General features: G+C 37.2%; 6 protein-coding genes and 1 pseudogene across 11 annotated transcripts; 3 read left to right on the top strand and 4 right to left on the bottom strand.

Moving 5' to 3' along the window:
* The first annotated feature begins 7 nt into the window (after nucleotides 1-7).
* LOC104775983 (small ribosomal subunit protein mS86) lies at nucleotides 8-2,037 on the top strand. Of its 2 annotated transcripts, none has more exons than XM_010499967.3 (5): nucleotides 8-398; nucleotides 821-954; nucleotides 1,071-1,139; nucleotides 1,223-1,329; nucleotides 1,707-2,037. In XM_010499967.3, exons 2-5 carry the CDS (start codon nucleotides 831-833, stop codon nucleotides 1,878-1,880), a joined length of 474 nt encoding a protein of 157 aa, XP_010498269.1. In that variant the 5' UTR covers nucleotides 8-398; nucleotides 821-830; the 3' UTR covers nucleotides 1,881-2,037. The 2 variants fall into 2 exon arrangements, with proteins under 2 accessions (XP_010498269.1, XP_087356797.1); XM_087500671.1 differs by having other exon boundaries at nucleotides 324-736.
* LOC104775982 (phosphoserine phosphatase, chloroplastic) lies at nucleotides 1,930-4,343 on the bottom strand. 2 transcript variants are annotated; one of them, XR_015590592.1, is made up of 8 exons: nucleotides 3,977-4,168; nucleotides 3,569-3,802; nucleotides 3,273-3,405; nucleotides 3,068-3,175; nucleotides 2,749-2,864; nucleotides 2,475-2,624; nucleotides 2,335-2,388; nucleotides 1,930-2,254 (listed from the first exon to the last, which is right to left on the bottom strand). XR_015590592.1 is itself a non-coding variant. In XM_010499966.3 (8 exons), exons 2-8 carry the CDS (start codon nucleotides 3,789-3,791, stop codon nucleotides 2,129-2,131), a joined length of 888 nt encoding a protein of 295 aa, XP_010498268.2. In that variant the 5' UTR covers nucleotides 3,792-3,802; nucleotides 3,977-4,343; the 3' UTR covers nucleotides 1,930-2,128. The 2 variants fall into 2 exon arrangements, 1 of the variants encoding a protein (XP_010498268.2); XM_010499966.3 differs by having other exon boundaries at nucleotides 2,749-2,842; nucleotides 3,977-4,343.
* An 85-nt stretch (nucleotides 4,344-4,428) lies between these two features.
* On the bottom strand, nucleotides 4,429-6,336 carry LOC104775984 (PLASMODESMATA CALLOSE-BINDING PROTEIN 3-like). The gene is made up of 4 exons (XM_010499969.3): nucleotides 5,998-6,336; nucleotides 5,353-5,592; nucleotides 4,974-5,007; nucleotides 4,429-4,799 (listed from the first exon to the last, which is right to left on the bottom strand). The coding sequence occupies exons 1-4, from the start codon at nucleotides 6,047-6,049 to the stop codon at nucleotides 4,559-4,561; spliced, it is 567 nt and encodes a 188-aa protein (XP_010498271.1). The 5' UTR covers nucleotides 6,050-6,336; the 3' UTR covers nucleotides 4,429-4,558.
* A 1,907-nt stretch (nucleotides 6,337-8,243) lies between these two features.
* On the top strand, nucleotides 8,244-13,047 carry LOC104775985 (uncharacterized). 3 transcript variants are annotated; one of them, XM_010499970.3, is made up of 19 exons: nucleotides 8,244-8,455; nucleotides 8,614-8,682; nucleotides 8,822-8,923; nucleotides 9,282-9,364; nucleotides 9,544-9,628; nucleotides 9,710-9,796; nucleotides 9,917-9,978; nucleotides 10,072-10,262; nucleotides 10,350-10,410; nucleotides 10,523-10,700; nucleotides 11,015-11,053; nucleotides 11,145-11,206; nucleotides 11,310-11,346; nucleotides 11,581-11,630; nucleotides 11,829-11,895; nucleotides 11,973-12,051; nucleotides 12,424-12,503; nucleotides 12,599-12,667; nucleotides 12,760-13,047. In XM_010499970.3, exons 2-19 carry the CDS (start codon nucleotides 8,614-8,616, stop codon nucleotides 12,817-12,819), a joined length of 1,461 nt encoding a protein of 486 aa, XP_010498272.1. In that variant the 5' UTR covers nucleotides 8,244-8,455; the 3' UTR covers nucleotides 12,820-13,047. The 3 variants fall into 3 exon arrangements, with proteins under 3 accessions (XP_010498272.1, XP_087356689.1, XP_087356687.1); XM_087500563.1 differs by having other exon boundaries at nucleotides 8,258-8,455; nucleotides 10,097-10,262; XM_087500561.1 differs by having other exon boundaries at nucleotides 8,337-8,682; nucleotides 10,097-10,262.
* Nucleotides 13,048-13,349: 302 nt separating this feature from the next.
* On the bottom strand, nucleotides 13,350-17,492 carry LOC104775986 (protein IMPAIRED IN BABA-INDUCED STERILITY 1). The gene is made up of 9 exons (XM_087500566.1): nucleotides 16,733-17,492; nucleotides 16,360-16,644; nucleotides 15,940-16,260; nucleotides 15,613-15,840; nucleotides 15,394-15,491; nucleotides 15,164-15,254; nucleotides 14,512-15,054; nucleotides 13,904-14,036; nucleotides 13,350-13,753 (listed from the first exon to the last, which is right to left on the bottom strand). The coding sequence occupies exons 1-9, from the start codon at nucleotides 17,123-17,125 to the stop codon at nucleotides 13,734-13,736; spliced, it is 2,112 nt and encodes a 703-aa protein (XP_087356692.1). The 5' UTR covers nucleotides 17,126-17,492; the 3' UTR covers nucleotides 13,350-13,733.
* Nucleotides 17,493-18,580: 1,088 nt separating this feature from the next.
* Nucleotides 18,581-20,212, bottom strand: LOC104775988 (uncharacterized). Its single transcript, XM_010499975.3, has 3 exons — nucleotides 19,773-20,212; nucleotides 19,497-19,619; nucleotides 18,581-18,888 (listed from the first exon to the last, which is right to left on the bottom strand). Exons 1-3 carry the CDS (start codon nucleotides 20,065-20,067, stop codon nucleotides 18,746-18,748), a joined length of 561 nt encoding a protein of 186 aa, XP_010498277.1. The 5' UTR covers nucleotides 20,068-20,212; the 3' UTR covers nucleotides 18,581-18,745.
* Nucleotides 20,213-22,625, top strand: LOC104775987 (xyloglucan 6-xylosyltransferase 4 pseudogene; annotated as a pseudogene). The gene is made up of 3 exons (XR_015590534.1): nucleotides 20,213-20,305; nucleotides 20,550-20,746; nucleotides 20,887-22,625. The product of XR_015590534.1 is annotated as a xyloglucan 6-xylosyltransferase 4 pseudogene (transcript).
* The last annotated feature ends 300 nt before the right edge of the window (nucleotides 22,626-22,925 follow it).

Below are 22,925 nucleotides of genomic sequence, written 5' to 3' on the forward strand. Positions count from 1 at the left end.
GAACACATTATTATACATTTTGACAGTATGTTACAGGAACAGAACACAAGATATGCTCTAATGGAAAGTCTCAGTAGATATAAGTCACGAGAAACTTCCCAGAGAACATTTCACATTCCCATCAAATCAGAGAGAAAATGAAAGGAGAAGAAACGTTCTCAGGGGTTCAATTCAACAAAAGAAGCTATTTTTTTTTAGGTACAACTTTGTCGCCGATCAGCTGAATCAACGGTCCAGATCAATTCAAGACATTAATCAACGGACTAGATTATCTCGTGACAAAATCGGTACATAAAGCCAGGGTTTTTTGGCATAGTGAGCGCGACTTGAAAGACGTTGAGGGGTTTTGTCACGACCGGCAAGCGCATCCAGAGATTATTATCATCATCATCCAGAGAGTAAAGTCATTTGCTTTCAGCTTTGAGTTTCTCTGTTAATTCCGGTTTCGATTTTATTTTCTGAAAGTTACATTAGCTGATCCTTGCTAGATCTTTCAATTTCTGGTTCCTTATTTTCCCTCAATCCCTTGTCTATGCGTCTCTTCCCAAACTCAAGGGATTTGATTTGAATCGTACATGTGTTTTCATTTCTCTGTTTCTGAATGAATGGGTTCATCAGGAATGGGATAAGTGAGTTAAAGTTGTAAGCTTTAGACTCGACTCTGATAGATACTGCTCTCACAAAATTTTCTATCCAGGAAACAAAAAAATCTCAGCAAAAACAGATCGATTCATAAGTATTTTCACCTTGTGATCACCAATATATCTACATTCTCAAAGTTTGTTATTTTGATATTGTCTTCTTGGAAATGTGCTTACAGATTGACCAAGATGCATTACATGGGTTTGTTTAGTAAAGCTGGAAACATATTTAGGCAACCTAGAGCGTTGCAGGCTTCGAACGCTTTGTTACAGGGCAATCTTTCTTTGACTCCATCCAAACTCTTTGTTGGAGGTGAGACTCCAAAACTTCTGTTGTGTCTTTAATCTTGAGAAAGAGTTTTCCTTTTTTGAGTTTCTCTGTTTGATTGTCTTATGTGTCTTATCCTGTTATATGCTGCTTCTGTTCAGGTCTCTCACCAACTACTGATACAGATCTCTTAAAAGAAGCTTTTGGCAGTTTTGGAAAAATCGTTGATGGTAGCTGTCCTTTTTGCTGCTGAATCATTTTTCCATTGGGTTTTCTTCTCACTGCTGACTAATATTTACTTTGTTATTTGCAGCTGTGGTAGTTTTGGATCGTGAAAGTGGTATTTCTAGGGGCTTTGGTTTCGTAACATATGATTCCATTGAGGATGCTAATAACGCAATGCAATGTATGAATTATAAGGTGATACCAATTTTCCAGCTTCTTTTAGTTGCTATATATCATGTCATGAATCTAATTTCTTTTACTCGCTTTGTTTGATTTCCATACCCTCACTATCTTCTGACTCTATGAAAAAAAGTTTCTAGTACACTAGTTTATCAAATTTTTCATCTAGCTTGTAATGCTAGTCATGTCGCTCGTTTGATAAGAATCTCTCTTAGTAAAGAATCAAAATACGAAATAAAACCATTTGGATTATTGCTTTGTTTATCTCATTTTCCTTAACAAAAAGAGAAATGTTTTGGTACTGCATTGCTGCTTCAGAAACCAACTGGAGCGTTCTTTCTTTCTTCGCTTGGTTTTGTCAATTCACCAATTAGAGTTTCCTGCTAAAACAGGAACTTGATGGGCGAATAATTGGAGTGAAACCAGCTGGTTCAGGAGGTGGTGGTGGGGGTGGCGGTGGCGGTTTTGCTAGAAGGGGAGGTTATGGTGGTGGTCGTGGGGGATACGGTCGTGGGGGATTTGGTCGTGGTGGATTTGGTGGGGGTGGCTTTGGCTTTGTTCGTTAACTGGGCAGCCAGGAATGTTATCACCGATGTTGATTAGTCTGTGGTTTGGTTTTCTTTTCACAAAGACCACTCTTTTGATATAAAAATGTTTGTGATGATGTTTGAACAAACAGATCAAGCGGCTAAAGTTAGCAAAATAAAACATTTGTTGGTTCAATGGAGCTTCACACAATTTTTTTAAAAAGGTACAAATTTGGAGATATGGGTATGAGTTTAGCTAAATGAAAATAATCACTATAGAGAGGCTTTTAGTCCAATGAGTTTATGAGAGTTTCAAACTTGAAGATAAGCCAGTCTGCTTTTGTTGCAACGGCTTCACGAAGCTGAACTCCGGCATAGCATATGAACAAGTCGGCGCCACCAGGTTTACGTGCCTGCAAGTGAATTAGTTAGTTATTCAGACATTTGAGAGTTCGTTGTTTATCTGCAAGTTCTCAGTTAAATAAAAGCGTACTTCGAGATCGGTAGCACCATCTCCAATCATGGCCATAGTCTTGTAGAGACGAACCTGAAAAGAACCAAGTCTTATTGGTACAAAGTGTAGTATTTCAACAAGAGATATGGAGCTTGCAAATTAATAAAAGTTTGATGAACCTTTCGTATTTGTTCAACTGCCTTGGCTTTTCCCCCACTTCTTGATGTAGGTTCGTTCTCATCAAATCCCAAAAACTCGCCGGAGTTTCCAAATAGAAGATTGTTGGCAAAGATATTCTCCCGAGGGATGCCAAGAATCGATGCTACAGGCTACAGTGAAACGAAGTTCATTCAAAATCTTATCACCATGATTGCAGTATTCTACACAAGAACTGATGCAACAGGACATAGTAAAGAACATGAAGAAAAGAAGTGAGAGAGATAGAGAGAGTACATTGATCATCTGTCGAAAACCTCCAGATATCAAATAGACATCAATATTATTGGCTCTGAGCTTCTTAACCAACTCCTCAATGCCAGGGGATAGCCTCCACAAAACAAAGAAACACACTATAGTAACACATTTCAGAAAGAAATTTATATGTTTTATGCAGAGAATCAAGCAAGCTAGATGTTAACCTCTCTTTTGGTCAAAGTCTATTCAAGACAAGAACTTGAGTCAGTGGAACACTTAAAAGCAATTCTATTTTTATGCAGAGTGAATCAAGGAGACGAAGCTCGCATCATACTAAAGAATCAAAATAACAACATACCTTGGGGGTCTCTTTTCAAGATATTCCTCAACTTTAGAAAGAGAAGGCTTGAACAAAGAAAGTCTTGCAGCTAGAGCTTCTTCAAATGGAACAGATCCACCCATTGCTCTAAGAAAGCAATACTCAAATATGTTAAGATAAAAAGAGCAGACGACAAAAATCATCAGAGCTCTAGCATATATTAGCGTTGAGATAGACCACAAACCTGGCAGTCCATTCAGCAACAGCCTTTCCAGCACCACAAAAATCTGCAAGTTCATCAATACCTTCATCCACACAAACCGTACTATCCACATCGAAGCATACCGCTTCAACACTTTCCCACAGATCAAGAATTTCTAGCAATTCATAAAACAAAACAACCAACAGTAGAAACTAAGCTTCAAAGCATACAAAATCTATAAACGGTTCAAAAAGCTAAAGACAGTTAACTCTTAACAGCAGTTCAGGTCAACAATTGGCACAACAGAAGAGATTCTAAAGTAACGAGAAGTAGTTTACCATTAGAAGGAACAACATTGCCTTCATGACCCAAAGCTGACAACTCCTGTGGCTGCACAGAAGCAGTCACTGGACGGAGCAATTTGGATTGGTTCATGATTGACACACGCCCTCCACAAGGATATCTCCTTAATTCAAGGCAGGAGAAATTAGCAAAAAGTGATGAGAGCTTTCTACAGGGAACCTGGACTGGCACAACCCTTGAAGTAGTTAATCCTTCCATTAAACTTGGAGCTACAAACCACAAGAAAAAAGGAATCCAATATAGATTTCATCAACAAATTCAAATAAGAAAGAGCTCAAATGTAGTGTTTCGATGCAATGGATAGAGATTTTAGAACTCTATTGTGAAAAGAAGGAATCAACGTGATCTATCAAAATTGCTAAGTAGAAACAGAAACATCATACCGCGAACGAAAGCAGAGATTTTTTTACGATGTAAGAATTGGATCAGAGATCTGTAGCGGGAGGAAGACGGACAGATGAGAAATATTACAAACCGGGAAAATCGCCGGCGGTCGTCTTCGGCTGCTGCTCAGATGATCCGATCAATTAAAATAAAGCCACTGAGAAGAGTGTGTTAATTTTGGTTGGTGAACCAAAATGACAATTTTGCCCTTTTTAGTTTTTAACATTAAACCGTATAATTTGACATATTTATCCTTTGCATTTCGTTTTGGTTGGTTTAACCGTCGCGGGGCAATTCAGACAATCTCTGCAACTAATAAAGTTGTTGCGAAATAAGATTTTGATTAACCGGTAAAATGTCGTCATTACAATTCCGGTGAAGCTAACCTTAAATATATCTGTCTCCTTGCATAAAATCAAGAAAATGTACAATTTTTATAGGAGGCAAGAAGTGGGTAACAGCTGGATAAACCAGACAAAGATTGGAACAAAACAAGTTACACTCTCAAATGTCTCTCTCTTTTAAAGATTTCATCAATTAAAGAGACCCACACTCACATCATCCCACATATATCACTTAAGTTAGCTAAACAAGTAGAAAAGTAAGAAGAGTGTGAAGAAGACTAGGACGAATCCAAATCTTGGGTTTTGGAGTTTGAATCCAAAGGATGGATCTGTGTAATCCGGGTTAATACCGCCTGTTCCAGACGGTATTCCCAAACCTCCTCCTGTTGATGGTGTCATTGAGTAGGGTCTTGTATTCGTTGTTGTAGGGACTCTTGTCGAAGGTGTTGTCGTCACTGGAGTCGTTGTCCCACTTCCACTGTGTATTAAATGGCACAGAAACAACAAACATACAAAAAACGCTATCTTAGATTGTAGCAATCAGCTAATTTCAAGGTTGGATCACTATAAGCCTAACCAAAAGATCGTCCACATCAACAGCCAATTCTTGTTACAAAACATATTAGTGGTGAAGAAAGAAAGGTGTGTGTACCTGGCACTTGCAGGGAAAGGGCAAGTAGTGTAGCCTATATATCACAAGACCACATGGTACAAGAGACAACAGTTACTAATAGAAAAATCTAGTTTCAAAATCTGTGTAGAGAATCTTGAGGTGTGATACTATATAATATGATAATAGATACTTTTATCTCTATTGAAACATGTGAAGTTTAGTTTTGATTATATACTATCCTCTCTGATTTGCTTTCAAGTTGGTTTCCATTTAACTCAGAATTAAATAGTCTACCCACCATCCTTCTCACTTTCATCTATTGCTTTTAACTTTACCTCCTTAAGTTACTAAATGTGAAAGATGGTACACTAAATGAATCTAACGAATAAATGCAGAGAGGTTGGTAGGAGAGACTCACTGGGATCAGAGGCTGAGACGATGGCTGTGCCAGCAAAGTCACAAGTGCCCTGAGACTGACCTTTCTTCTGAAAGAAGCTGTTGACGGCGTAAGAGCAATGAGACTTGACGGTGTTAGGATTGAAGCAAGGTCCGTTCTGGTGAATGGGTCCACAATCAGCTCCTGCACCACATGCGTAGTCCAATGTCTTCTGCAGCATTGCCTCGCTTAACCCTTCTTTGCATACACACCATGTTCCACCTATACATTAACAACACACATAAGACTTTCATGACCATTTTTTGCAACTCTCGTTCACTTATTGTGTGTGAAATGAAACCTAAATGTGTAATTCAAGATTGTTGATCTCCTCCACATTCAAAAAGGAAACACCTTTTTATGAAAAGAAAGTATGGGTAAAAGCGAAAAAATGGCCCTTTTGGTGTAGACAAATTCATTAAAAGACTATGAAAGCTAAGAAATTTGTGACTGTTCTGTTCTAAAACAGAGTGGGAGAAAGAAGGTATTTTTTCGAAAGAAAATGACAAAAAAAGAAGAATCTTTTATTTTTTTCCCATCAAAAAGAAAAGAAGAGGATCTATATGAGACAGAGAAAGGTTATTTTAATAAAACTTTGCAGGGTTTGAGCAGAGAAGATATTCATACTTGAGTGACCAGCCATGGCCAACAAAATCACCGCAAGAACAACAACAGCCATGGTCGCTGCAACAGAACCCAAGCACTTTTGGATGTAGCTTGTTGCAGGGAGAGAGAGAAGAAAGAAGGAAAAATAATGGAGGAGATTTGAGAAGGTTTTGAAGGTAACAAGAGGTGTGAGTTAGAGAGAGAGAAAAAGAGAGTCACTGCATTGAAGACAGTGAAAAAGAAAGGCCTTTTTTTTTTTTGCTTAGATCCTGCAGAACAATGATGTCTTATTAGTCAGTTATTAACTTATTTGTGTTTTAGTTATTACAGTCTCTCTCTACTCCTAAATACATATGACTTGGAAAATAGGAAAAGAACTACCCAACTATATATATAGATTGATATTTATGTTATTTTTTTTTCCATACAAAGTACAACTGAAGAATGTAGTAAACTACATTTTTTTTTTTTTTGTAGTAAACTATATTTATTGAGATAAAAAAGGAAACTATAATTATATGAGCAAAGGTTAGGTAGCTCCAAAAATAAATATTTTCTTTGAAGACATTTTTTTCATCTACACAAGAAAAGCATTTAATGTTATTGACAAAGAAAAATAATCAATATTATTATTTTTGAAGTACATTTTGGTTTATGCTCTTCAAGTTTTGCTTATTTAATATGTTTTATTTACAACATTAACCCCTAACAATTTTCCTAAAATAACATTTCGTAGAAACTCAATTAATGAAACTATTTAAATCTATCTAATTTGATACGTTTATTGCCATAAATAGCTGGACAACATCTATACATTTCGATTTTTCCACAAACAACTCTACATATTAAATTTTTAATCTCATAAAAATCTTCAAACCTATTTTAATAGATTATTAGAGAAAAAATCTGTTAGTTTCCTAAATTATCTCGGCTTAATTTATAGTTTCCATTTAATATTTTTAACATTTAATATTTTCTACATTTATTGAAGATGATAATATAGTTTCTCTAAATTATCTCGGCTAAATTAATTGTTATTCTCTTTTAAACACCATATATATATATATACATATATCTATATATATATATATGCATTGCATAGTAACATGATCTGTTTAATTTTATAACAATGAATTTAAATTGATAAATTAAAAATAAAAATATTTAATTTTTATATACATTAAACACATAAAATAACTATTACTTCTCACATATCACTATATTATTCTACATAAAAAACACAATCAAGCGGTGTACCGCGGGTCAAAACTTAGATAACATAGTAACATTTATATTAAAAAACAAAAAAAAAACTTAACCATTTTATTTAAAATCATATATAAATATTAGAATTGTCCCATAAATTCAATATATAGTTATAGGTATATAATTTAAAAATTAATAAAACAACAGCCAAATAACAAACAAATATAATATACGTATTTTAAATATTTAAAAATTTTAAAATATAATCTCGCCGTGTAGTGGATGTTAAATCCAAGTGTTATGTATTCATGATTGCATCATACTATAGCTTTACGAAGACATCGTAGGAGTGTAGTAGTCAGTAAGCGTGCGGCATTTAACGTTATCTGGCTTCGTACCATCCAACTGGTTTGCGGCCATGGGATTGGTTTGCACCACATCGAGCGGTGGATCATCCAATCCCATCGTAGCTGTTGGATTTTTCTTTTCTGTTTCCAGTTAAACAGTAACCATCAATCAACGATTCTAGTATAAAAACATAACAAGTGATTGAGTATCAAAATACTCAAGAGATTCACTTTATGATGAGGCCTTTTGTAACGGGCCTATAAGCCCATGGAATCACATTGATAAGGAGTGTCTTGTTCGAGAAGTAAGTAATTCTCATAGTTTTTAGCAGTACTGGTTTTTTAGTTAGTGAAGATTTTGGATTGGTAAAGATGATTGATTAGTCCAGCATTGAACTTGGAGCTGAACGAGTTTGTAAAGATTAGTTTAGTCAAACATTCTCCAAGTTTATTTATTTGTTTTTATTTCACTCTTTAAACAATTTTCATTCTACATTTTGTGTTTATGATAGTCAAGGACAATCCAATGCTTTATGATCTCACTTGATTTATTAATTGATTTCAACTTCATCATATTCATCTAAACAAAATTTAAGAAGAATATTATATTTCTGTATATACAGTATTAAAATAATACATTTTAATCAAGATTATTTTACTTGATTATAAAAAATTATAATTGGTTTCGAGTAAAAAGATATAAATAAATTAAGTAAAGAATTCTAAATGAGCTCAATTTGTGAGTTCCGACCCAAAAGAATCAGGAAGAGGATTGATAAACAAAAAGGATTCACCTTTACTGAGAGAGGGAGAGAGAGAGATTGAAGCAAGGGAAAAAAATTACGTGAAGCTTGGAGAGAGACCAACCACGTAGAGGATTCTAATCCGTGGTTGCAAACGAAGGCCCCAGAACAGAACACGATACAGTAATCTCCTCTCTCTCTCTCTCTCTCTCTCTCTCTCTCTCTCTCTCTTGGGCTGTTGCTTCTTCGCTTCAATCTCTTTCCTTGTTAACATAAATTTCTTCCCCAAAGTTTCAATTTTTCTTTGGGTCAGTTTCTTGTATTGATCGATCACTCCGCAGATGTCGAACGAAGACTCTCTTCCGGCATTCACTTTGTTTGGTTTGGATGATGTCGAAAATTACGGTCTGGTGAGTCCTCTCGGATTGCAATGCATGTTCTAGTCTCCGATTGTTTTGGTTGAGATTTTCGTTAGGGTTCTTGTTTCCTTAAAGATCATCCATGTTATTAGTTATCTAAAAAGTTTCATTCTTTCCTTGATTTTTCTAGGTCAGTGAAGCAGACAATTCGTTACCTATAGAGATACACAATCAGGTTTTTCAACTTGTGGAGAAGGGTAACCAAGCTTTCAAAGAGTCTCGCTTTGAAGAGGTCAGACCCCTTTTCATCTTTCTTGGCCTCTTTTTTTACTTTCTTTAGGGATCGCCTGAGATGAAAACAGTAGTGAGAAATAGGTTCTTGCGAGAGAAGAGTCAATAGGTTCCACAACACAAAGCATGATGATACAAATTAAGGCATGATGTTGATTATCTTGTAGCTTCTTTGTGCGGTTTACTTTGTTGAGTGGCTTCTTGGTGAACATGATAATATGATAGTAGCACTTATCAACCTGTTTTCAAGTTGAATATTCCGCAGATTCGTGGTAGCTTAAAGTTTTGATACTGGAACCCAAATGAGACACACACATCTGTTGTTCTTGCCGATAACATGGTTTTTATTTTTCCTACAGGCAATTAGCAGCTATTCAAAAGCCAGTACTATTAAACCTCTTGACCCTATTGTTCTTGGCAACAGAAGTGCTGCTTATATAAGGTAAGGTTTCGCAAAACCGATGCTCTCTTTTTTACTTCCGATGGAGTGGTCATGTTGTTTTGATCAAAGATTACAATGGGATCGTGTATCTAGTTTTGCCTTTTTACTCAGTTTATGGATAATACACCGTGTTGACATATTCTAATCTGTCTCCATCTCCCATCCATTTTACTTTGTAGATTTGGCCAATACCTGAAGCAGAGATCTGCATCAGTTTCTGAATATAGACCTCTGAATGGTTTTGATATGTCGATGCTTGGGGAAGTATGTATTCTACTTGCTAGATTGTTACTACCAGTTGCAAAATTCATCAACCCTGACTGGAAAACTTGATATTTCCTGCAGCTTGCTCTAAAGGATGCTGATAAGCTAATGAATCTTCAGAGCAGTTCAGTGAAGTCATATACTATCAAGGCTTGTGCCCTCATGTTGGTATGTGCTTAGTTATTCTTCTGTCTTTAAATTTATTTTGTTCTTAAGTCAAGGTACTACTATCAAGAGTTTCTCGGTATACTTTGTGTCACATGTGTCAATTTTTTTTATTTTCTGCAGCTAGAAAGATATGAGGCAGCTCGTGATACTATCCTCTCAGGTCTACAGATTGATCCCTTTAGGTACATCTATGTGTTCTGTTCCTTTTTTTCTTTATTGATACGTAACTAAATGTGTCGTTTTTAAGTTTGGGGTTTCTTTCTGATCGCATGAAGCGATCCTCTCCGATCCAATCTTCAGGAATTGGAGAAAGTGATGCCTACTTCGATGAGTAAAACCCATGAAAAGGCTGAGCGTTCTGATGATTTCGATTGCACTGTTTGCCTGAAATTGCTGTATGAACCTGCTACAACTCCATGTGGGCATACGTTCTGCCGATCATGCCTCTTTCAGTCAATGGATCGTGGTGGGTTTTTATGGTTGATTGTTTTTTAATTCCTGAAAAAATCTTCTTTTACTAGTGTGTTGCTTATTAACTCTTTGTGGATTATAGGCAACAAATGTCCACTATGTCGAACTGTCATTTTTATGACTCCAAGAACATGTGCTGTCAGGTATTTTTTTTTTTTTTAACTTTCTCTATTGACCTTATAGCGACATGCCATACTAAATATGTGCCTGTAGCCTGTGTTTTAATCTTCTACTGAAACAACTTTGTGTTGGCAGTGTGACGCTGAATAACATCATACAAAAAAACTTTCCAGAGGAGTATGCTGAAAGGAAATCAGAGCAAGACACTCTGGTCCACTTGGGCAATGAAAGTATGCCCCTTTTCGTCATGGATGTGATCATCCCCTGTCAGAAGTTGTCTCTTCACATATTTGAACCACGATATCGACTAATGGTGAGTTCTTTCAGTTTTTTTTTTTACGAACTTAAGTAGCCTACTATTTGCGGCGATTGGAACTCGTTTAGTGTAAAAAAAGTTTAGCTCGATATCACAAAAATCTGAAATGATCTTAGACTGTACACGTTGTTTTAAAAGTCTTCATAAAGACACGGACACTCATTTTAGGAAATAACCACAAGAAAGTGAATTGAGGAAAAGAGAAAGTGGCCTCTAGCCTTAATAGATTGAAACCTTTATGGCCACTTTATTCCGCAGCAGTAGTACTGTTTGTACTCAGTACATTGATTAATATGTGTTGACTGAAACAGGTGAGAAGAATAATGGAAGGAAATCATCGGATGGGAATGGTGGGTGTAGTGCCCTTTTTCTTCTTTTTCTTCATTATACATTCGTAAAAGATGACTAACTACTAAGGTTTCCCCATTCCGATGTTCATAGGTAGCTCTTGATTCTGCGACAGGTTCCCCAGTGGATGTTGCTTGCGAAGTTGAAATCACAGAGTCTGTTTCTTGTTTCTTTCTGATGATATTTGATGTCCTCTAGTTGATGATTTTAAATTACAATAACTCACTCAAAGTCTGCTAATGTTTTGGAACTACACAGGTGTGATCCACTCCCGGATGGACGTTTTGTCCTGGAGGTGAGTATCATTTTCATTATTTCTTAAATCCATATTACTTGGATCTATTAGACGAAATCTCTGATGCCGTGACATAGTCAAGCTATAGAAATCAATTTTTGGGGTATTTGGTATTTGATGGAAACCTAAACTGTTGATAAAAGTAGTTTGCAGTTTATTATGTTTATACTTATCTTGTGGTGTTATTTCATATGTAACTTGTCAAATAATTTACTTAATATATGATTTCTGCAGCTGGAAAGCCATAGAAGGTGCCGCATTGTAAAAGCTTGGGATCAAGATGGGTAAGCCTTGTCACTCTGATCGCTTGATATTATTGGGATGTGATATACATGTTCCCAAATTATATTTTTCAACATGTGTGCGATCAAATATTTAGTCTTTTTGTAATACATGTCTAAATTTGTTATATACATCACCTCTTAGCAGCATATTTAGACACAAAAACGCTGAACCTCTTATCACGCTTTTTGCTTTTCCAGGTATCGTGTTGCAGAGGTTGAATGGGTGACAGATACCCCACCACAAAGCGAGGAAGATAAAGCAGCTGTATGATTTTTCTCTACTTTTTTCTATTGTGAGTTTATTTCCTTTCTCTTCTCACCTTTCTTTATGACTTTTCAAAGCTGCGGGAACTGACGACCAATGCAGCATCATTTGCTCGGTCATGGCTAGATAGAGCAAAGGAAGCAGCTAGACAAGGAGGTAATACATTAGCTGAGAAACGGAATTGAATTCATGAGTTCTGATATTTCCAGCCTAGATATAACAACTGAAACAATTCATTAGAGTACTGTTTCTTTCAAATATCTGGCTATTAATGTCTTTCCTGGCCATGATCATGCTCAAAATCAATAGAAACAATGGTCTGTTGATACTGTCATAGTCTTCAAACCGTCTAAAAACTATCTGTGAATCAACCATTGTCTTTTTATGATTTTTTTTTTAGCATAGTATCAGATACTTGCGTTGCAATTGTCTTTTACTCTTTTATGATATTAACTGATTGATAGTTGTGCCACTTGTCTTATATTTTCAGACAAGATCTAGTCTTACCCTTTGTCTTTGTTTTTGCAGACAGAAGACGACTTGAAATACTTCTAAATGTTGAATCTATGATCCCAACGCCTCAAGATCCTGAGCGCTTCAGTTTCTGGGTAATGTTGTTTATCAACAAAACACACAACTATCTATAGCCATGTATTCATTCACTAGTGTTGAATTGTTGCTCAATGAGTTCTTTTGGCCTCAGCTTGCTACATTGACAGATAGGAGACCTTCAGAAAGATTGGAACTGCTTCGGCTTCAGGATACTGGAGAGGTACTTGAATACAATCTAGTCTAAGATTTGCTCGACAAATCCCATAGTTTCACGAGTCCATTTGGTTTGATTGTTGAAACTTTATGTTGCAGAGAATAAGGCGCGGGTTGATATATCTCCGATCAGTAGAAAGAGGATGCAGAATGCAATGAACCGGCATCATCAGGGGGGGTTGAATTGCCGATTAAACTATAGGGATAAAAACTTGGCATCTGTTGATAAGAAAGTTGACAAAAACCATTATTTTTTTAAAGGAATACATAAGGTAGAGATCCTTGTAGGATTGCTATCATCCTTGGTCGATCCAGTGTTGTAGAATTTGTTTGCGAGTGTATTTTTTACCTTAATTATCATATTCTTCATGATGCTGCAAACAAAAAGAACCGAAATGTCAAAAAGTATACCAAATGCATTATTACAGTGTTTGAGCTTTGATTAATATTAAGAAATTCTTAAATTCTGATCAGTAGACACATGTGAGTACACAGAATATATATTTTCACTAGAACACTATGGGTCACAATCCTGATCCTGATGAGTGATGATGATATACAACATGATAGCACCAAGCGTCATAATCCAACATCACTACCATAAACCATCGTCACGAGACATCATTAAATACCATGACCACCACGCCACATATCACTCACCATAAACGAAACGAGAGGGGGTCCCCAACTTTGGAATAAATCAGTAATTTATGTACAACTACAAATATGCTGGTCTTCTTTTATACAACTGGATTTTACATAGATACACGCTTATGATAATTGTGCTAGCTCTTTACAATATGCCTGGAATTCATAATTTGCGTGTAGTTATTATAATTCTCAAAAAAGAATAAGTTATTAAAGAAAGATTATAATAAAAAATAACATTAACAAAAACTGCTTCATGGCTTTATCTCCATATTTGCTTTTGATCATCACAGTTTCTGAAGATCTTGTTAACTTTGTGTGTCTCAAACCATCAAATATGCATCTAGTCTTTTGAGTTTTTGTAGCTCTCATCTGGATCCACTTGGGAAACTTTTTATGACACAGACAAGTTTATGCGGAGTCTCTCATTTCCCTTGTTTCTTACCTGCAATTCAAAATGGGCCATACACTTGTTGCTCACCATGTCTTAAGATCTTTTAACTAAATATTGTAAACTAAAACAAAAACACAAAGTGCTGAATCCGAAAGCACTGAATCTAGGAGATCACGGGGCGCTATTGCATTATGTTTTTACCTTTCTGGAACCAAGATTTTCGAACTAACTGGCGAATCTGGCGATCATGGCGTTCTAAAAGCTCATCAACTCCATAAGATTTAGACAACAAGGGGCCTGAGAACTCAATTTTTTCATCATTGTCTTCGTAACCCTGTCAAGGTCTCAACTCATTAGCATCATTGAGTTTTTTTTTTCTTCCAAAATATCCTAAAAGAAGGACTAAGCAAATCATGCATGTTCTACTTTTTCCTCTCAAGGTTTTAGGTGAATACAAAAAGTGGGAGAGAGACAAAATAATTTAAAGTAATAAAGCTACACTCAGTCAAATAGCAATCAGGATCTCTTTCTCCTCTTTTTAAGATGTCAGTGTCAAGCATCAATATGAAGCTTTGAAATCCATAGCTTACTGCCATTGCCATTAGTAAGCTTATAATAATTAGCATATCAGAAGTTTCAGGATCATAACTTCGATTTATATAAGTTAAGATTGGTATAAGAAAGGTTCAGCCAGGTTCTTAATTTCTCTCGGTGGAAACGTGGGAACCTAATTATACAAGGTATCTAGTATATCAACTAGGATTTCAAAATAGTGGGAAAAGGATTGCTTCAATAATCTAAAGACGTACCAAATGACCCAGCTTTGCTGCCTTTTCTTCTTTCTGATAAAGTGCCAATGACAGTTCCTGTGAATGGTACTCGTCAGAAGTATCAAAAGAATCTGGTCGTTCAAGTTGCCTCCACTTCTTTAGCATTGAAAGCTTCAACATTTCATACGCCTCACGGTCTTGGGAATCCGTTCTTGCCTGATGTTTTTCTTCATTTTCTTTCTCATTTATCTTAGAGTCAACGTCAGTGTTCTCACTAAAAGCAGGAGAAGGACCCAACAGGTTAGTAATGTAACATCTTGAGAGTGATCTATTATGTGATCTAACACATATGTCATCTTTTCTTCGCTTTGCCCATGCAAAACCACTTGATACAGAGACTTGTAAAGGCCCTGAGAAAGGCAAATCTCCTTGTGATGCATTCTTCACATGAGAGGCTTCATCTTTTTCATGATTTGATGATGGCTTTTGTGGTTTCTCACATATTGTGGCATCACTATCAATCGAATTATGTACTGAATGACCATTACGTTTCTGAAATTTCTGAGAATGGTGCCGCACATCCTGCGAATTGACAAATGAGGAAGTTTTCAATCTTTGCATTTTTTGGCCTAAGGGATTCCCTCCTCAAAAATGCAGATAATATGTAAACAAGAGAATATGTTAAAAGTACCTCAACTGGTGCCAATTTGGCACATGCAGGGGGCTTCTGTGTTGGCTTCCTTGATTCTGTACCACGTCTCCCATTCCCACATATTTTTTTCCTGGAATATCAAAAATGACATAGGGGAATAATGAATAAGTGCTTCCAGGACGTGACACTTTAGGAACTTAAGCGTGTGTTTCCACAGTATGTTTCTTCATATATATAGTGACGATGATGGTAATTAATGAAATTCTGACCTTGTTGTTTCTTCCCGATGCTTTGCATCAATCTCCTTGCTAGGCGAGTATACAGGCAAACTTGAGGGATCACAAGCAAAAGGCTTTGAAGTAAAATACTGAAAAAAATGAAGGGAATGTCTTTTCAAATGTGTAACAATACCAAAATTATATCTTCCTGGGAATCAAAAATTCTTCAAACAAGATGCTGTTATAATAGCTGAATCACAAAATGGTTACCTGAGAAACAAGGGCAGTAGAGGCAGAACCACGTTTGTGAGGCTCTATAGAAAGAAGTGTTTCTATAAGATTGATGTCAACATCAGACAAATCTTTCAAAGTTTCTCGGAGACAACCATCATAATGTTGCTGTGGTTTGAAAAGCATTGCATGAGGAAGTTTGGAATTTTTCCAGTAATCTGCAGGTGGAGATCCACACAATTTGAATATCTTGTGCAACTGTTCGACCTGTAGCATACATTTCAAGAAACAGAGCAAGATACAGAATTAAAAGGACTGAAACTACTTGTTGCATATATTTTAGAAGACAACATTTTGTGGTTTTACCTCAGTTCTTCCCTGCAGAACCGGTTTCCCAAGAAGAAGTTCAGCAAAAACACAGCCAACACTCCACAAATCAACAGATGCACCATAGCCCGTAGCACCGAGCAAAAGTTCAGGGGGACGGTACCACAGAGTCACAACTCGACTAGTAAGAGGTTGTTTATTCCCAGAGGCATTGCAAAAGTTTGCTAGCCCAAAATCAGCCACCTTTAAAATCCCTTCATTATTCACCAAAAGATTTGAACCCTTAATGTCCCGATGCATCACACCTCGTGCGTGACAATGTTCAAGTCCAGACAACAACTGTTTCATGTAACACTTAATCTGCAAGGCCAGAGCAACAACAGTCATATCCCTCAGTAACACAATCCGGACAAAATATATAATCAGTACGAGGAACATGATGCTATTAATGAAACTGACCTGTGGAGTAGTGAAGTTGATATCAGGGCTAGAAAGAAGACCAGTGAGATCATGCTCCATATACTCGAAGACGAGATGTATGTTGCAAGAAAGCTTTGAAGTAACAATACCTTGTAGTTTGATAATGTTGGGATGATTTAATCTCCTAAGTATCAGAATCTCTCTAGCCATGAACCTAACACTCTCCGGCTCAAAATTGTCAAATCTAACCTTCTTCAAAGCCACAATCCTCCCGGTCTCAGTCTCTCTCGCACGGAACACACTGCTATAAGTCCCTTGTCCAATCTTCAAAACCACAAACCAAATCATTTTCAGAGACAACAACGACCAACATTTTCAAACGTAATCTATAGAAGAGTATATAAAAAGAAACCTTTTCGAGCTTTTCGAAAGCGTCGGATCGAAATGGAACCCAACCATGAATAGCTTCACCAGCAACGTTGCTAAGCCACGCAGGCCAACCAGCTGCGACTTGCTCAGCTTCAAGGTACTTGCTCAAGTTACCGAGCCGGAAACTCACCGACTCGCTCCTGCAGTTCGAACTCGCTCGGCCAGACTCACTCAACTCACCAAACTCACTACCGCTCTTCTTGCTACTACTACTCTTCTTCCCGCTCTTACTCCTCCACGACAAAAGCTTCTTCTCCGTCGTCGGATCCTCAACCATAATTCGACCGGAACCCGAACAAACATTGTCCCTGAAAACACCAGAGTTATCGATCGCCGGCGTAACGGAAACAGTCTGCTTCGAGCTGACACAACCCATTCCTTCTCAGAATTGTTTGGTCGCTCCTCCTCCGCGTCGTCGTCAACACATGTGTACCGGAATGATCTCTTTTTTTAAAGCAGCGCCGGTTACGATCCGAACCGTCTCTGTACCGGATCCGGATTCGGATTCAACTGAAACTATTGCAGTTTCGTTATATGATATATATACAGAGAGAGGAGGAGAATGTTTTTAGTGATTTATTTTCCGAACTCTTTTTTTTTTTTTTTTAAATTTCGGCGTGAATTGCGGAAGACGACGGTCCTTTTATAAATTAAAACTAAAATGTCGTGAAATCAAAAATAGAAATGTTTTTTAGGCGAAATCTACGGTAAGATTTTTTTTCCGATCGACAATGATTACTCTCATGAGTTGAGTTGATTGATCACCATTTTTATTTCATTTTTCCCGCTTACGTTGAGTATTTTCCCTTTTTTCTAAGTAAAAGTAACTTACAACTTTTATGTTTGTTTCAACATTATTTGACTTAAAACATTGTTACGAAAATATAATCAATAAATTTGGAGGATTATTAGCAATTGGAACGAACGAGTTTTTGACTAGCGGCGACCAGTGTGAGAGTGAGCTAATACGGCCAAAAAACAACGGTGGGTTGTTGTTGACTAGTTTGGACATTTTTTTATTTATCTATTTCTTAAATACATATCTATTTAGTCATTATAAACCTCACACTTGTCTTGTCATGTGCCCTTAGGGGGTCATGTGTGTGTGTATTATACTACTACAATCACAAACATTGTTGTATTTTTCTCATTCGTTTTGTGTATTTATTATACTTATATGAATCGATTCGGAGTTCTTTTTGTTTAATAACCGAAGTGCTTTTGGAGAGTCCAATAATACTCAAAGTAAAGATGATTCTTTTGGGATTTGAGCTTCGGGCCTTGTGTAATCAATTCTTATTCCATATTGAATTATTGTTGGATACATATATCATGTGACTCTTACATAACTGAGTTTTTCTTTTTCCAACCAATCTATGCATGTATACGTGTGTGTATGTTTGGAGCTGCATTGATTGTTCAAATCCAAAACTTCGAACATCCCTTGCAACTACCCCATTTTTTTGAAATTTTCTTTAGGTATTTATTATGAACAGCAAATTTTCTTTTTTGGTTGAAATTTTGAATGCAACCTACTAAATAGATGAAAAAACAAGAAATAAACATTTATATATCAGAGCATAAGAAATAAAATAAAAAATAAAAGGAAATTTATATTAACTTTAACTTTAACTTTCTTTGGTAGACATCTTTCTTTAATTAGGCTCACACATAATTGCGCACCTTTCCCGTTTTTTGATATTTCATGTCTCCACGACCAACCATAAAAAAAATGTAAACAGTCATTATTGTTTCTCATCTACTATCTATTTAGTACTAGTGAATTAGGTGGTCGATGTATAAACAATCAATTTGTTGACTTGAAGTTAGGTTACAATGCAAGCTGATATTTTATTTCCAAATCCTATATCATCACAACTCACAGAAACAGTGGTTTCCAACTTTCCAAAAATGTAAAAGAATCTGATGTATCTGCCGTAGTATGAACAATAATAGTTGAATCAAAGCTTTACAAAGACATGGTTGATTACTTTCTCTATGATGGTAACTCGCATGCGGCTTTACCATCTTTGGACTTGGACTGACCAAGCAGCTCGGCTACAGTTTTGCAGCGACATTCTTTTCCAGGCCGTAACACGTCTCCATAAACCGCCATTTCGATAACATCTAGCTCCTTGTCTGTTTACATTAGTAGGCAAAATCTTAAGAAAAGTGATAAACTAATATGCATAGAATAGACACACACACACACTTGAGTCCACTTGTGTATAATCATTGCAATGTGTCAGAAGATCAAACAGATCTAACAATGCTGTTGAGTCTTTTTTGGAAAGAAAATGCAATTCCCAAGAGCGTTTTAACACTTTGCTTCACTCCTATAAAAATGTAAACTTAGCAACACACCTAAAAACAATTCAAGGCAATTGCTTTTTGCATTTAAAGAAGATTCCTAATGGCTCAAGTGCAATTCCTCAAGTAAAGAAACAACCAAAAAAGCCAAAGAGAAAGAAGATCTAAAAGCAAAAGCAGCTCCCACATGTATGAGTTTGGCATAACTTCCCTATTCAAACACAACACTTGATAAAAGACAGAACGAGTGAAATGCCATTGCACAATTCAAGTATCTATCTATATACTCTTCATGATCGTAGTCTCTTTACAAGATATTTGACATAATGAACACTGAAAAAGAAACCCCAACAAGGAATGATTAAATCTTATGAGATGAGTAAACCCAAAGGAACAAAGTTATGATCTTTCATCACCATGTTATGTTAGTACATTACCCGTAAATTGCAGACCACACGAGTAGCTCTTAAGTGTGATCGGATCCACATTTTCTTGAGCTGATTTTAATCTGTTCACTCTAGTTTGAAGTATCTGACAATTCTCTGCTACCGACTCTCCACCTATTCACAGAAATCAAGCAATCAAGCTTCAAAGATTCAAACTTTCAGATTACAAATTACTTTTATCACTAAAAACCCTAATTCAAAAATGTCACATTTGGGGGAAGAAGAAGAAGAAGTGAAAAAGAAGAGTGGAGAGAAGAATCATCGAACCTTTGGAGTAAGGAACAATGTGATCATACTCGAAACAGAGACAACCACTGCAGTTTCCGAAACGTTTGCAGACGATGTTTCCGGCGGCGTCTTTACGCCACCTCTCGGGATGTCGACCAGGTACGATGTCAGCATTAGCCCAGCATTTATTCTTCGCTTTTCCATCGAAGAAACGTGGTCTCTCTTCTCCGTTAGGTTTTGTATTGGAACGTGACGGCGGCGATGAAGGCGGAGACGGAGGAGGAGCCGCGGTGGTGGTGGAGTTAGAAAATGAGGCGGAGTATGATAACCCCATCGATCTCGCTCGCTAGCTCGCGTCCTTCTCTCTCTCGAATTTGGGATTTTTGAACCGGGAAGGTCAATTAAATTCGGTTTTAAGTAAAGGTAAACCGAACCGGAACTTGTTGTTGTTTGGCGTTTGCTTGCTAGAGCTTGATGTAGATGATAATTTCTCCAATTAGCTTTGTTACTTCTATCTTTTGCCCATTTCTGACCATTTCTTTGGAAGCAGATCGATCAAATCATTGGACAAGGTTGGTATGGTACCTTTGTAGGCTTGGCTTACGGGTTTGTCGTTTCGTTTGAATTCCTTCGATTTCTTAATTTTGGGTCTTGTTATAATCCCATGATTCTGATGTACAAGTATCTCTTAACTGAGTTGATGTTAAATTTTTTCCGGAATGAGTGTTAAATTTGAGGACCAGACTGTAATAGTTCTAGGTAGAAGGTACAAACTTGAACAATATTTTTGAAAAATCGACCATGACATGGATTCAGGTTCGAGAGATGATTGTACATCAGAATTTATATAGAGGTACCTGCGGCATGACGCTGCGACAAACGCAGCTTCTGATTTTGAACATCGATTAGATGCGGTGATTAAAAAAGTTGCGTTTGCTGCTGCCGCAGCCGCTGCGGCTGCCGCCAGCGTCAACGAAACGAACAGACCCTATGGCGGCAATGATGAAACAGCTGTAAGTTGTTGTTAGTCCTGTATCTTCCCTTATTGTCTCCAAAATATTTTTAATTACGACCATGTTTCTCCATTATCTAATTTAATATTTGAAAAGGAGTTTGTCAATGTCTATCATCTCTCCTAGTCTTTTTCCATCAGGATCCTGCCAAAAAAAATCTGAAATTTCAGAGCGGTGTAGTTCAGAGAGGGGGAGAGAGTTGAAATCTAAAAAGAAAGTCTTCACTGATTAGTAAGAAAGTGTCAGGATTCAAGTACCATCTGGAGGCTGAAATGTGTCATGATGAGTCGAGATCCTCAGCAAGTGGTGGAGGCCTGTCAACGACGGCTGTATCAAATGGTGGAGGGAGAAGTCGTGGTTTTTTGCGCGGTTGGCAGATTCATAATACTTTATTTAACATCAAGATCATGATTCTCTGCGGTTTCGTGACCATCCTCGTCCTACTTGCTACAATCAGTATTGGGAACTTTGGAAGCTCTTCCAACGCTGACTCTGTTAAGCAGAGTTTCATCAAGGAAGAAACCATTCCGATGACTATCCTCCCGGAGATCCCATCTGATTCGAATTCGACGGACTTGGGTGCTGCTGAGCCGCCTAAAGCTGAGATTTTTACTACTCCCAATGCGACATACACTCTAGGTCCTAAAGTCACCAACTGGGATAGTCAACGCAAGGCATGGCTAAATCAGAACCCTGAGTTTCCTAGTACTGTCAACGGCAAAGCTCGAATCTTGCTTCTCACAGGCTCTTCCCCAAGCCCCTGCGACAAACCAATTGGAGACTATTATCTATTGAAATCCGTGAAGAACAAGATTGATTACTGTAGGCTCCACGGGATAGAGATTGTATATAACATGGCCCATTTGGATGAGGAGCTCTCAGGGTATTGGACGAAACTGCCTATGATTAGGATATTAATGCTGTCTAATCCAGAGGTAGAATGGATTTGGTGGATGGATAGTGATGCTTTATTCACTGATATACTGTTTGAGATCCCCTTGTCTCGGTACGAGAAGCATAATCTGGTGATACACGGTTATCCGGACTTGTTGTTCAACCAAAAGTCATGGATTGCATTGAACACGGGTGTCTTTCTGTTGAGAAATTGTCAATGGTCGTTGGATTTATTAGATGCTTGGGCCCCTATGGGACCAAAAGGGCCTATCCGTGACGAAGCTGGGAAAGTACTGACAGCTTATCTGAAAGGCAGGCCAGCATTTGAGGCCGATGATCAGTCGGCGTTGATATATATCCTGCTTTCACAGAAGGATAAGTGGATAGACAAGGTTTATGTTGAGAATCAATACTATTTGCACGGGTTTTGGGAGGGTTTGGTTGATAAGTATGAAGAGATGGTAGAGAAGTATCACCCAGGATTGGGGGATGAGAGATGGCCTTTTGTGACACATTTTGTGGGGTGCAAACCGTGTGGCAGCTATGCTGATTATGCAGTCGATAGATGCTTCAAGAGCATGGAGAGGGCTTTTAATTTTGCAGATAATCAAGTGCTTAAGCTGTATGGGTTTAGCCACAGGGGATTGTTGAGCACCAAGGTTAAGAGGATCAGAAACGAGACAGTTTCTCCTTTGGAGTCGGTAGATAGATTCGATATTCGAAGAATGCACGTGGAAACCAAACCATAGAGCTAGGAAAATCAATGAGTGAACGGAATCATAGCTTGGAAAGATTTACAGGAAACATATATAGGTAATATACGGATGCTCTCACAAACACAATGCAATTTGTTTGAATTTGCTGCACTTGTTCCTTCTGCTTCATTGTCTGCTGTTGTTTGGAGAAATTTTAGTTGCCAATTTTTTTTTTCTATAGATGTTTACTGTCATTTTTAGTCAATATATGGAGAAATTTGATACTGCAATTTTGTTTTGTGACTCCTCTATTGGCATCTCTGAGCCTCTTAGACCAACCAGCTTTGGAGGAAAGGTTGCATATGTCTTTGGTAATTCGTTCCAGGAAAATAATTCGCCCAGTTTCTAGGCATTGGCATTACCACTTGTATGTAAAGTATATAGAGAGAGTTAAGGAGAATGATGAGAGTTTTATTCAGCTATGATGAATAAAAAGCAATATTAATTCACTTTCAGGATTTCGGTAGTAAAGCAGCTTCAATATTAACTCTCTTTTGTCATCTTATTTCACACATTAATGATGAAGAAAA

This window comes from Camelina sativa, chromosome 3 (genome assembly GCF_030686135.1).
Source record: "Camelina sativa cultivar CO46 ecotype springtype chromosome 3, ASM3068613v1".
Lineage (NCBI taxonomy): Eukaryota > Viridiplantae > Streptophyta > Magnoliopsida > Brassicales > Brassicaceae > Camelina > Camelina sativa.

Bases quoted from the DNA above. Each gene is read 5' to 3' on its own strand.
- LOC104775983 (XM_010499967.3), top strand. From the start codon at position 831: ATGCATTACATGGGTTTGTTTAGTAAAGCTGGAAACATATTTAGGCAA. The intron at 1,140-1,222 runs GTAGCTGTCCTT...TGTTATTTGCAG, and splicing joins TTTTGGAAAAATCGTTGATG to CTGTGGTAGTTTTGGATCGT. The intron at 1,330-1,706 runs GTGATACCAATT...CTGCTAAAACAG, and splicing joins TGCAATGTATGAATTATAAG to GAACTTGATGGGCGAATAAT.
- LOC104775982 (XM_010499966.3), bottom strand. From the start codon at position 3,791: ATGGAAGGATTAACTACTTCAAGGGTTGTGCCAGTCCAGGTTCCCTGT. The intron at 3,176-3,272 runs GTTTGTGGTCTA...TTGCTTTCTTAG, and splicing joins GTTGCTGAATGGACTGCCAG to AGCAATGGGTGGATCTGTTC. The intron at 2,389-2,474 runs GTTCATCAAACT...GGTTCTTTTCAG, and splicing joins CAGTTGAACAAATACGAAAG to GTTCGTCTCTACAAGACTAT.
- LOC104775984 (XM_010499969.3), bottom strand. From the start codon at position 6,049: ATGGCTGTTGTTGTTCTTGCGGTGATTTTGTTGGCCATGGCTGGTCAC. The intron at 5,593-5,997 runs GTATGAATATCT...GTTAATGTATAG, and splicing joins GGCCATGGCTGGTCACTCAA to GTGGAACATGGTGTGTATGC. The intron at 5,008-5,352 runs GTGAGTCTCTCC...TGTGATATATAG, and splicing joins CGTCTCAGCCTCTGATCCCA to GCTACACTACTTGCCCTTTC.
- LOC104775985 (XM_010499970.3), top strand. From the start codon at position 8,614: ATGTCGAACGAAGACTCTCTTCCGGCATTCACTTTGTTTGGTTTGGAT. The intron at 8,924-9,281 runs GTCAGACCCCTT...TTTTTCCTACAG, and splicing joins AAGAGTCTCGCTTTGAAGAG to GCAATTAGCAGCTATTCAAA. The intron at 12,052-12,423 runs GTAATACATTAG...TTGTTTTTGCAG, and splicing joins GGAAGCAGCTAGACAAGGAG to ACAGAAGACGACTTGAAATA.
- LOC104775986 (XM_087500566.1), bottom strand. From the start codon at position 17,125: ATGGGTTGTGTCAGCTCGAAGCAGACTGTTTCCGTTACGCCGGCGATC. The intron at 16,645-16,732 runs GTTTCTTTTTAT...GTGGTTTTGAAG, and splicing joins CTTTCGAAAAGCTCGAAAAG to ATTGGACAAGGGACTTATAG. The intron at 15,841-15,939 runs GTAAAACCACAA...TGTATGCTACAG, and splicing joins TTCTGCAGGGAAGAACTGAG to GTCGAACAGTTGCACAAGAT.
- LOC104775988 (XM_010499975.3), bottom strand. From the start codon at position 20,067: ATGGGGTTATCATACTCCGCCTCATTTTCTAACTCCACCACCACCGCG. The intron at 19,620-19,772 runs GTTCGATGATTC...TTCTGTGAATAG, and splicing joins CATTGTTCCTTACTCCAAAG to GTGGAGAGTCGGTAGCAGAG. The intron at 18,889-19,496 runs GTAATGTACTAA...TAATGTAAACAG, and splicing joins GTGTGGTCTGCAATTTACGG to ACAAGGAGCTAGATGTTATC.